The sequence below is a fragment of the Rana temporaria genome, chromosome 6 (genome assembly GCF_905171775.1).
Source record: "Rana temporaria chromosome 6, aRanTem1.1, whole genome shotgun sequence".
Lineage (NCBI taxonomy): Eukaryota > Metazoa > Chordata > Amphibia > Anura > Ranidae > Rana > Rana temporaria.
Window position 1 is genome coordinate 43,376,876 of NC_053494.1, and position 12,929 is coordinate 43,389,804.

At 42.8% G+C, this 12,929-nt stretch overlaps 1 protein-coding gene across 2 annotated transcripts in view; it reads left to right on the forward strand.

The window, feature by feature from the left end:
- LOC120943421 overlaps nucleotides 1–12,929 on the forward strand; it is a 78,327-nt gene that overhangs the window by 49,707 nt on the left and 15,691 nt on the right. For both annotated transcript variants that reach the window (XM_040356708.1, XM_040356707.1), the window contains exons 6-7: nucleotides 3,270–3,435; nucleotides 5,906–6,005. In XM_040356708.1, the coding sequence (XP_040212642.1) occupies nucleotides 3,270–3,435; nucleotides 5,906–6,005 (266 nt within the window). The remainder of the gene's footprint in view (nucleotides 1–3,269; nucleotides 3,436–5,905; nucleotides 6,006–12,929) is intronic.

A 12,929-nucleotide genomic window follows, 5' to 3' on the forward strand; every position in this document is an offset into this window, starting at 1 on the left:
AACGGCAAGGGTTGTCGGGAAGAGGTCCTGTCCTCATCAACATGGGGACAGGGTGCTCTGGGGTGGGGGGGCCCGCAGTGCGCCCCCCTGCCCCAGAGCACCCAACCCCCCCATGTTGAGGGCATGCGGCCTGGCACGGCTCAGGAGGGGGGGGCGCTAGCTCGTCCCCACTCCCTTCCTGACCGGCCGGGTAGCGTGCTTTGGATACGGGTCTGGTATGGATTGTAGGGGGACCCCCTACGTCGATTTTTCGGCGTAGGGGGGTCTCCTTACAACCCATACCAGACCTAAGGGCCTGGTATGCTCCTGGGGGGTGAACCCATGCCGGTTTTTTCTTTGAAAATTGGCATGGAGTTCTCCCTCAGGAATGCATGCCGAGCGACGCTGTCATTTTTTTTTTTTTTTCCCGACGCAACTTTTTTAAGCCGGCGCGATCCTCAAAACTCGGCGTAACGTAACTTCGAGCATGCGCAGTACGGCCGGCGCGGGAGCGCGCCTCATTTAAATGGGACTCGCCCCATTTGAATAGGAACGCCTTGCGCCGGCGGAATTTTAGTTACACGGCCTGAAATTTCTAGATAAGTGCTTTGTGGATCGGGCACTTAGGTAGAAATTTTAAGGCAGTGTAACTTAAATGGGATTTTTTAAGTTACGCCAGGTTTTTGTGGATCTGGCCCCAAGTCACCTGAAGCTCAAAAAAGTTCTGGAGCTTCTTTTGTAGATTGAATCAGGCAGATTTCAGCATTTTTGACACATTTTTTCCCCATAGAAATGAACAGAGATGCATTTTTGTGCGCATTATTATTATGATTATTATTATTATACAGGATTTATATAGTGCCAACAGTTTACATTCGCATTCGGGCGTTTTGTCACGTGTATGCGTGCAATTTTTCTGCTCAAACTATAAATTGTGAAACATAAAATAGCAAAAATATATGAATAAATAAATGTAAACTAAATTCACAAATAACTAAAAATCATCATAAATAAATAAAATTAATTAATAATATACAATAATACATTAAAAACAATTATAGTTAACTCTTAACCTTAAAAAATATTAAAAAAAATTATAATAAATAGTAATAATAAATAAACACCCATACCTGAACAAAAAATATATATATTAATAATAATAGTAATAGTATTTTTTTTAATTTTTTGTGTTAAGGCGTTTAGTTATTTATTATTATTTAAAAACATGTAAGGATTAGGGGTTAATTATTTATTTACTATTACTTAGTATTCATATATTGAATGTATTTATTATTTATTTATGTATTTATTTTAAATTTATTTTTTCATTATTATTAGTAGTAGTATTAACACCTTAAACCTAAAAAAAATAAAAGGGAATGAGCAGTAGCTGCAGAAAAATTAACACTAGATGCAGAAGAATTTGCATTAGCTGTAGGAGAATTAGTATTAGCTGAACTAGCTTCCTGGTTATTTACTTATTTTATTTTTGTTAGGGTTAAGGTCTTAATACTACTACTACTACTACTACTACTTCTACTAATAATAATAATAATAATAATAATAATAATTCATGAATACATAAATAAATGTAAAATAAATACACAAATAAATGAAAATAATCATAAATAAACAATAAAAACATTTAATAAATGAATACTAAGTAATAATATTAATTTAGCTCTGCCCCCCCCCCCCCCACCTCAAAGCACCTTGCCCCCATGTTGATGGGGACAAGGGCCTCTTCCCGACAACCCTTGACTGGTGGTTGTCAGGGTCTCCCAGATCCCACCCCCCCCCTATGTGAATGAGTATGGGGTACATTGTACCCCTACCCATTCACCCAAAATAAAGTAGTGCAGTGTTAAAAAATACAGTAGACAATTTTTGACAAGTCTTTTATTAAAAATATCTTCTTCTTCTCTGCTTCTTCATCCAGTCTTCCTCCATCTTCTGCCACATCTTCATCCTCCGGTCTTCTCCTTCTTCCCCTGCTTCTTCTTCCGCTCTTCTTCTTTCTTCTGTCTTCTTCTTCCGCTGCCGCCGATGACCCTCCTCCAATGCAGCGTCCAGCAAATCTGTCCGTGACGATGTCAAGCATTTCTTAAATAACCATGTGACGTCACCACCCGGGGGATGATGGGTTTGTGATGTCACAAGGGGGCCTCCGGATTACATAATCCGATTGTCACGCCCCCATTGTTATTTAAGAAATTCTTGACATTGGCACGGACAGATCAGCTGGACGCAGCATCGGAGGAGGAGCGGCGACAGGAGCGGCAGCAGAGGAAGAAGAACACAGGACAAAGAAGAGCAGAAGAAGCAGCTATATACAGTGTAAAAAAAATGCAAAACGCAAATTACGGTAAAAACGCGGTACTTGCGTTTTGGATGCGGGTCCATTGAAGTCTATTACATGCAAAATGCTGCATTTTGCAAGAAAAAAAGTCCCTGACACTTTCCAAAAATGCAGAGGCACAAAAATGCATTGATGTAAACATGTTCCATAGGAATGTCTCTGCATTTCTGCAAAATGCATAAAAAAACGAATTAGTGTGCATAGAGCCTTTTACATTACCCAGATGCTTCAAAGTGGAACTAAAGTCTGCAAATAGTTACCCCCTTAATTCATCCAGCTGCTAGTCTTTGGCTGTTGTGATTGACCTATGCATGGATAACATGGGAGTTCAGTCATCCTAGCATACAGGCACTGTGCCAAAAATGTAAACTAAGCAGCGCATGCACAGGTCAGTGTACAGTCTACAAAATACTGCGAGCAGGCAAGTCATTTTTTATTATTGCATATTAGTCATTATATGACTCTTTAGCCTCATACATAAGACCGGTTTTCCCAGCAGGAAAACTGCCAGGAGAGCTTTTGGCTGGGAAAACCGGACGTGTGTATGCTTCCTCGCAGTTTTCCTGTCAGAAAAAAAAGCCGGGAATCCCGGAGGGAAAATCGAGAACCAGCTCTCTATTTTCCCGTTGAGATTCCTGCCATTTTTTGTTCCCGCCAGATCTACTACTTACCTATGGGAAACACTGCGAGGCAGTGCCGACGGAGCATTCACACGGCCGGGATTCCTGGCCAAAGCTCCATGGCAGTTTTCCTGCCGGGTTCTCGGCTTTCCCCTCGGTTTTCTCGGCGGACTTTTTACCGCCGAGAAAACCGAGCGTGTGTACAGGGCTTGCGACTTTAGTTCTGCTTTAATGTGTATATTTGTTTCATCCAAGTAGCATCTGTACATATAGTGTAACATTTTATGTGACTGGTTAAATCTGTTCTGCAGGAAAAAGAGGATTGGCTTACACAATTGGAGCTCCGATATAAATTCAGCAAACGACAACTAAAACGAGGGGAAGAATATGTAGTGAGGGTCAGGACAAGGCCAACAGAAAACCAAGAATTCCGTGGAACTTGGAGCGAATGGAGCTCAGAAGCTGAGTGGAGAAATGGTAACTCTTTAAGGTATTAGATAGAACAGAACCATAAGGCCTCACCCACACTGGACATTTGCCCATCTCATCTAAATGCCTGGCAGAAAAAAAGTAGTATCAATAACACGCCTAAAGCAACGTTTTTGGAAACACGTTTAATCGTATCAAGCTCCTGGACGTTTATTCATTTAATTGGCCAGAATTTATTCTGGCCAAATTTATAAATTTATTCTAGAATGCATTTTTACACGTGTTTAGACGCATCAGTTGTTTTCCTGCCAAAATGCTGCTGCTCCTGAATGCGCTGGCAGTGGGTTTTTTTCCTTCTAGACACCTATAAATGCCTATGTGTGCATGGACAGAAAGAAATAGGAAATGGACCAAAAAATCACTTGGCCAATTTCCTAGCGGGTATATGTAAACGTACATTTTTTGTAGAGAGCCAAACTTGATCCCCAACTTTGTAAGATGGTGAAGGTCTACGCCTAAGATCATAATAGGTTTTTTGGCGATCCTGTGCCCGTTTGAGATTTTGTTTCAAAACTTGCAAAACAGAAGAAAGGGTAGACCAATAATCATTAGTTGAGGGTACATTCATAAGTAGTGGAGACTCAGGAAAAATCTTAGTGGTTCAGGAGCATCACGAAGCACATTTGGATTCTGAGCAACTAAGTCTTGCAGGGTTTGGTTCTCGAATTGCAGAGTTTGTACAGTTTGAGCAAGAGCATCTACCTTTTGAGTAAGGGCGACAACATGGTTAGCAAGTTCTGCTGGGTTCATGATGAGGTTCTATTATTCTGTCACAAACTACGGTGAACAAGAGTGAACCACAACTGCGGTTAGGGAAAAGATTTCAATGCACTTCTCTATGTAATGTGATTTTCAGTACTGGACCCCAGGTGTCACTCTAATCAGAGAAAAAGAGTTTGGGGTTCACTACATCATATCTCTCACATATATGAATGTATTGAGCTACTAAGGGAGCAAGTATTACAACATACCTTCAGCCCCTGGCATCCAAAACGTTTTGGTTCAACCTACGGTGAACGAGAGTAAGCACAACTGCGGCTTGGGAAAAGATTTCAATGCACTTCTCTATGTATTGTGATTTTCAGTACTGGACCCCACGTGTCACTCTAATCAGAGAAAAAGAGTTTGGGGGTTTACTACATTATATCTCTCACATATAGGAATGCATTGAGCTACTAAGGGAGAAGGAAATACAACATACCTTCAACCTCTAGCGTTTAAAAGGTATAGCGAACATGTTCGGTATTTACAGCCAGGAGGGCGTAACTTTTAAAGAACAAATGTCAAGCACGTAGCATATGAAAATACTGTATGCAGATAGGTTATACTTCAGGGAGGCAACTGTAGCTTAAATGGTTTAAGAGTGTATGTCCCTTTAAGATATTCTACAACTGTTACATCAAGACACAATAAGTAATCCCAAGCAGCATGATAGTTTAAACTATTCAAATACAGTACTTAATAAAGCTACATGTGATCCGGGTAATTGTAGAGCAATAAATGTAAGGTAGTAATGGTACTTATCCATTTGCAGAAGATGAGAGTTCTTCACTAAGAAGAGTATTGTGGCAGCAATGGGATTCTTTCATGTAGGTTCTCCTGGTGGAAGATATCTTAGGGTGTCCCCAGCAACTGCAGTAAGGATGGCAGCGTGAATGCAGGTAGTGGATATGTTAAAGGTGGCATGGATCCGGGCTGCAGTGATATCCAGTTGAGGGGATTTTGCCAGTAGTTTATTTGTAGCGTGGTCCGGCTCCGGCCAACAATAATAGAACAGCGTGTAGTAAACACGCTGTTCTGTTTATAGCAGAGAGGCATGTGTGCCGAATAGAGCATTAATTACACTCGGCACCTCCGCGTTCCGTGCTGGAACGCATGCGGCGCCGGGCGATGACGTCAGTGCGCGGTCACCGTATGCGTTCCAGCGTGGAACGCAATACGGCGACGAGAAGCGCTGATGACACAGGGAGAGAATAGCCACAGGCTTCCCAGGAACTGACATCACTGATGACCCCCGTTGTTTGGGACCATACCATGCCAAATTTTACCACAAAGGAGTGGAAGAGGACTCCATTGGCAACCTGTGAAGCTCTGGTGAACTCCATGCCCAAGAGGGTTAAGGCAGTGCTGGAAAATAATGGTGGACACACAAAATATTGTCATTTTGTGCCCGATTTGGACATTTTCACTAAGGGGTGTACTCACTTTTGTTGCCAGCGGTTTAGACATTAATGGCTGTGTGTTGAGTTATTTTGAGGGGACAGCAAATTTACACTGTTATACAAGCTGTACACTCACTATTTTACATTGTAGAAAAGTGTAATTTCTTCAGTGTTCATGAACAAAATATTTACAAAAATGTGAGGGGTGTACTTCTCCATTTATTATGGGGAAATTTAAAAATGTATTTTAAAATTGTCATTAAATGATAATAATTTCCCTGTTCCTTTTTTTACAGATTACAGACTTACCTTACTGGATATGAAATATATCATTGTCCCGATCACATGTTTAGTGTTGATATGCCTAATCATTGTGCTCTATGTCTGCCTTACAAGGTAATCATAACCATTTGTATGCTTGGTACCAAAAATGAGCTGTGCACAATGGGGCATTATCCTATTCTGGCATGCGGCTACCTGGCCAGCAGTTCCTGCTTGCCCTACAGTGGGTGAGAAGATATTGCGAGGGTGTGGATATTAGCATTGTCACAGCTGATTCACAAGCCTCTAGGCTGTCAATTAGCATCTGGTCACACCTAGTCAATTCCACTGCTTTCTGGATTGACAGCTCTATCCCTGCTGCTGAAACCCTTTGTAATGACACTGCCTATGTTAATTAATTAGAACTGTTGGATCACAGCTGCAGAGGCTTCTCAGGTCTAACCACCAAAACACTCTCTTATTTAGTCAGAAAGTTTGGGGTTAATTCATCACAACCTCAATCCGTACCAACATAAGGAAGCTTATTATTTCATAAGCCAAATATAATAAATGTCTATAGTAATAGAGTCTCTTTGAATGAAAAGGAATCCTACTGTATAGTTCCTAGGGAGTAATATGTCACACTAGAATCTATGGCAGAGTACTAATATCTGATAATATATTGTTACTTCACAATATAGGCTTAGTACTATAGTAAGCAAAGTCCATCAATGTAGTAATGGGAATAGTAACAGAAATACAGGTTCAATGCAGTCCTTTTGTGTAACAAGCAAGTGAGTGTGACTCAGTTCAACAGGTATGAATATGAACAGGATACTTGCGGTTGTGCTGGGTCTTGTGGTACACTGCTGCAGGATGTAAGTTGGAGAAAGCCAGGAGACTTGTTGTGGAGGAGTCCTTGAAGGTCTAGAGTGAAGTACTGGAGAATGGAGGTTCACAGCCTGCTGGTGCAGGGGATTAATGATCGCTCGGTAGAGGTGCTGGAACTAGGAAAGGTCCTCAGAGGCTCCTGGGCTCAGTGGTGTGATCCGCTCTTCCACAGGTGACGGCAGGCATCCGACAGAATAACCGAACACCCTGCCGTCATCTGTGGGAAGTTTAAATAGCCGCGATTTCGCGGGAAAAACGGGAAGGGTCCTGAGACGCACTTCCGCGTTCCAGCTTGGAACGCAAAAGTCCGCGCACCGGAAGTGACGCAGAGATCTTGCAGAACGGAGCGCAGCTGCTAGGATAAGGCACAGCTGCGCTCGTTCTGCGAGAAGTAACATCAAAGATGTTACATACTCCCCTCCTCAAGGGGGCACCACCAGTGCTCCCAGAAATAAAGGGCCGAGTAGGATATCTCGAATTAAATTGTCTGATTAGACGTGGGGCATGTATGTCTGAAGAATCCTCCCAAGAGTCATCAAGTTGATCATAACCTTTCCAACATATAAGGTATTGAAGAGTGGAACCACGTTTCCTAGAGTCCAGTATTTTCTCAACTTCGTATTCAGTCTCACCATGGACCTTGATTGGTGAAGGAGGACATGGCTTTCTATTAGGAAATGGATTAGAAACAAAAGGTTTAATGAGAGAAACATGAAATGAAGAATGTATCTTCCAGTCTGAGGGTAAAAGTAATTTGACAGCATTAGGACTGATTAAATGTGATATCTGGAATGGTCCAGTGAATTGGGTGCCTAGTTTCTTTGATGGTATTTTAAGCTGAAGATTGCGGGTGGAAAGCCAGACTAAATCCCCAACCTTATATTTAGGAGGTACCGATCTGTGAGCATCATAGTAGTGTTTTTGTCTTTGTTGAGCAAATTTTAAGTTAGAACGGAGAATCTCCAGTGTATCCTTTAAAGTAGATAGATAATGATCAGCTGCTGGAACACTATTTGGGAGGTAAGAGGTTAGTAAACTGTTGGGGTGGAAACCAAAATTGGCGAAAAAAGGTGTGAATCGAGACGAAGAACTGGTGGAATTGTTATAAGAGAACTCAGCAAGGGGTAGAAGTTGAAACCAATCATCCTGTAGATGTGTACAGTAACAGCGTAGATATTGTTCCAGGATTTGGTTGACACGTTCTGTCTGCCCATTTGTCTAAGGGTGGTAGGCAGTGGACATGCGGTGGTCAATCTGTAGAGCATTACATAGGACTTTCCAAAATCTAGAAACAAATTGACTGCCGCGATCCGAAATGATTTTTGAGGGTAAACCATGTAATTTGAGAATATTGGAGATGAATGCGTTTGCTGTCTCAAGGGAAGTTGGTAACTTCTTCAAAGGGACGAAGTGTGCCATCTTGGTTAAGAGATCTACTATGACCATGATGGTGTTGGCACCATTGGATTTAGGAAGATCAACTATAAAGTCCATCGACACAACTTCCCAAGGTCTATTAGGTACTGGGATAGAAGCGAGAAGACCGAAAGGAGGTCTCCTAGAATGTTTGTTACGAGCACAAATTTCACATGAACTAACATATTCATGGACCGTCTTAGCCAGATTGGGCCACCAGTAATCTCTCCTGATGAGGTGAGTAGTCTTGTTGATCCCAGGGTGGCCGGCTAGGGGTGAGTCATGAAGATGTCTAAGTAATGAGAGTTGTAAGTTAGGGGGAACGAAGATCTTGTCGTTGAAAGTATAAACTCCATCTGGTAATCTAGTAAGATCTTTTGGTAGACAAGAGCGATCTTTGGAGAGTGATTGAGAAATTAATTGCCTAAAGGTGGTGGATACGCCAATGAATCGGTTTGATGGAATGATAGAAAGTGGAGGAATCTCAGTAGTTTGGTCTTCATTCATACGAGACAAGGAGTCGGCTTTGATGTTTTGTGTGCCAGGCCTGTAGGATATATAAAAATCAAACCTGTCAAAAAATAAGCTCCATCTGACCTGACGGGCAGAGAGCGTCTTACATGTTTTCAGATGTTGTAAGTTACGGTGATCGGTCAGGATTGTTATTGGATGAGTGCTACCCTCCAATAGGTGTCTCCAATTCTCTAAAGCATCTTTAATTGCAAGGAGTTCCTTTTCACCGATGGGGTAGTTCTTTTCTGCTGGCGAGAGGGTCCTGGAATAAAAAGCTACAGGGTGAAGTGGCTCTGATAGACTTGGACGTTGGGACAGGATAGCACCCAAAGCATAATGAGAGGCGTCTACTTCTACAGTGAAGTGGTATTGGGGGTTAGGTAGTTGTAAGATGGGGGCTGAAGTGTAACAGTGCTTTAGAGTGTCAAAAGAATCCTGGGCTTCCTTTGACCAGGAGAAGGGTGTCTTCGAGCTAGTGAGAGTACTCAATGGTTTGACAATTGCTGAGAAATTTTTGATAAATTTGCGATAATAGTTTGAGAAACCGAGGAACCGTTGAAGAGCTTTTCTAGAGTGAGGTATTGGCCAGGAGGTAATACATTTTACTTTAGAAGAGTCCATTTGGATACCTTGAGGTGTAATTTGGTAGCCTAGAAAAGATATAGTTGTCTGGCTGAAAACACATTTCTCCAGTTTGGCATATAGGGAATGTGTTCTGAGTCTGGCCAAAACCCAACGAACATGTTTAGTGTGTTCCTCAAGAGTATCAGAGTAGATCAGAGTGTCATCCAGATAAATTACTACGCAGACGTCAAGCAGATCCCTAAAAATGTCATTTATGAACCACTGGAAGGTTGCAGGTGCGTTACAAAGTCCAAATGGCATCACAGTGTATTCATAAAGACCATAACGAGTCTTGAAAGCAGTCTTCCACTCATCACCTGGACGAATCCTGATCAAATTATAGGCACCCCTAAGGTCTAATTTTGTGAAAACCTTTGAGGTTTGAAGACGTTCAATGAGCTCTGGAATGAGAGGTAAGGGGTAGCGGTTCTTCACAGTGATACGATTGAGGGCACGGTAATCAATGATAGGCCGTAGTGAGCCATCCTTGTTTTTGACAAAGAACATGGCGGCACTTGCGGGAGAAGTGGATGGTCTAATAAAGCCCTTTTTCAGGTTTTCATCAAGGTAACCCTTAAGGTGTACAAGCTCTGGTTGTGATAGGGGATAGATACGTGCAGTTGGAATTGGAGAGCTAGGAATGAGATCTATAGGGCAATCATAAATTCGATGGGGGGGAAGAACCTCTGCCTTGGATTTACTGAAAACATCTGAAAAATCTTGCAAATAAGTAGGGAGATCTTTATAGTAAATTTCCGTGGAGAGAATAGTGAAAATGGGGTAGCAAGTTTCTTGGCAAAATGTGGAGTTTAGATTGAGTGAGTGGTTAGTCCAGAGGAAAGTAGGCTGATGTAAGAGTAGCCAAGGTAACCCGAGAACTATTGGAAAAAGCGGAGATGGAATGACATCAAAGACAAGGGTCTCTGTATGGTTATTCCCGCAAGTAACCAGTAGGGGTGTGGTTTGAGAGGAAATTGGACCTGAGGTGGAACTAGAACCATCAATAAATGTGACAGAGAGAGGATTTTGCTTAACCACACAAGGAATTTTATTTGAATTCACAATTGCTAAATCAATAAAATTTCCACAGGCACCGGTGTCGACCATCGCGTCAATGGTAGTTCTATTTTGATCCCATTGTAATGTAAGAGTGACATAAATAAATTGATTAGTGGTAGTTCCAGGTGGATTGATCTTACAAATGTTAGAAATGTTACCTTCTGAGTTCCTCTTTAGTAGTGGACAAGTGGAGACTATATGGTCTGGGGCTGAACAGTAGAGGCAAAGGTTATTAGCTCTGCGCCGTTGTTTCTCAGCCAATGATAAAGGACCTTTGACAGCTCCTAGTTCCATGGGAACATCCTTTGGAGGTGACTTAGATCTCCTGAATTGTGGAGGTAAGTAAGTGTTAAATCGTTCAGCCTTCCTTTCACGGAGACGCCGGTCAATGGTGAGAGATAAATGCATCAGATCTTCTAGGGATGGAGGAAGCTCTACGCGAGCTAACTCGTCCTTCATTGGTTCAGATAAACCTAATCTAAATTGATTACGGAGTGAAATGTCTGTCCACTGTGTCTCTCTGCTCCAACACTTGAATTCCGAAATATAGTCCTCCACATGTCTTTTCCCTTGTTTAAGGCTCCTAATGGTGTTCTCAGCTGTAAGCTGTTTGTTAGGGTCCTCGTAGAGGAGTGACATCTCATCCAAAAATGTATTAAATACCCCCAGTAAATCACCATGTTCTTCGACATACGCATCAGCCCAGACCCTAGGCTCTCCTTTCAAATATGATATGAGGGTGAGGATACGAACCCTGTCTGAATGATAAGTGCGGGGGCGCAGTTCAAACATGAGGCGGCAAGCACTAATAAATTGGCGGAAACATTTTCGTTCCCCTGAAAAGGGTTCAGGGGGGCAAACTTTGGGTTCAGGTCTCTCCCTGGGTAATGCAAAATTTTGGTTGCATAAAGCGTCATTTTCTAGACGTAAATCATTGACAGTGGCAGTGAGGTTATCCACTCTTTGTGAAAGTCCAACTAGGTGGTTAGCAAGCTCTGCTGGATCCATTATCCTTTTAAAAGGGGTGTTCGGTTATTATGTAATGACACTTCCTATGTTAATTAATTAGAACTGTTGGATCACAGCTGCAGAGGCTTCTCAGGTCTAACCACCAAAACACTCTCTTATTTAGTCAGAAAGTTTGGGGTTAATTCATCACAACCTCAATCCGTACCAACATAAGGAAGCTTATTATTTCATAAGCCAAATATAATAAATGTCTATAGTAATAGAGTCTCTTTGAATGAAAAGGAATCCTACTGTATAGTTCCTAGGGAGTAATATGTCACACTAGAATCTATGGCAGAGTACTAATATCTGATAATATATTGTTACTTCACAATATAGGCTTAGTACTATAGTAAGCAAAGTCCATCAATGTAGTAATGGGAATAGTAACAGAAATACAGGTTCAATGCAGTCCTTTTGTGTAACAAGCAAGTGAGTGTGACTCAGTTCAACAGGTATGAATATGAACAGGATACTTGCGGTTGTGCTGGGTCTTGTGGTACACTGCTGCAGGATGTAAGTTGGAGAAAGCCAGGAGACTTGTTGTGGAGGAGTCCCTGAAGGTCTAGAGTGAAGTACTGGAGAATGGAGGTTCACAGCCTGCTGGTGCAGGGGATTAATGATCGCTCGGTAGAGGTGCTGGAACTGGGAAAGGTCCTCAGAGGCTCCTGGGCTCAGTGGTGTGATCCGCTCTTCCACAGGTGACGGCAGGCATCCGACAGAATAACCGAACACCCTGCCGTCATCTGTGGGAAGTTTAAATAGCCGCGATTTCGCGGGAAAAACGGGAAGGGTCCTGAGACGCACTTCCGCGTTCCAGCTTGGAACGCAAATGTCCGCGCACCGGAAGTGACGCGGAGATCTTGCAGAACGGAGCGCAGCTGCTAGGATAAGGCACAGCTGCGCTCGTTCTGCGAGAAGTAACATCAAAGATGTTACACCCTTACACTGTAGGCTACCCCTGATGCTCCATACCTGCATCATATCAAGCGCCCAGAGCTTTTGGTGTAGGGAAACGTGCATGGTTGGTGCAAGTTTTTTTGACGCCATAGGCGAAACCTCATTTTTGCTGCACCCCCTGGCTCCACCCCTGACTCCACCCCCTTCCCTCTGCCCATGTAAACCCAACCTTTTTAATGAAGCACCCATCAAATACAGCATACCAGCGCCCATTAATGCAGCCTATCAGCGGCCATCAAATGCAGCTCACCAGCGGCCATCAAATGCAGCCTCACCAGTGGCCATCAAATGAAGCCTCACCAGCGCCCATCAAATGCAGCCACACCGACACCCATCAAACGTAGCCTCACCAGCGCCAATCAAATGCAGCCTCACCAGCATCCATCAAATGTAGCCTCACTAGCGCCCATCAAATGCAGCCTACCAGTGCCCATCAATAAATGTTTGCTTGCTTCCATTCATTCGGGAGACAGGACACAGACACAGTCCTCCCCCGCCTCTGCTCCTCTGACACTATGTGCGAATGGAGCCTGCTGTTGCTGAGACTTGGTTGCTTGCTGCAGAGAGAAAAGAGTATAAACATCAGTG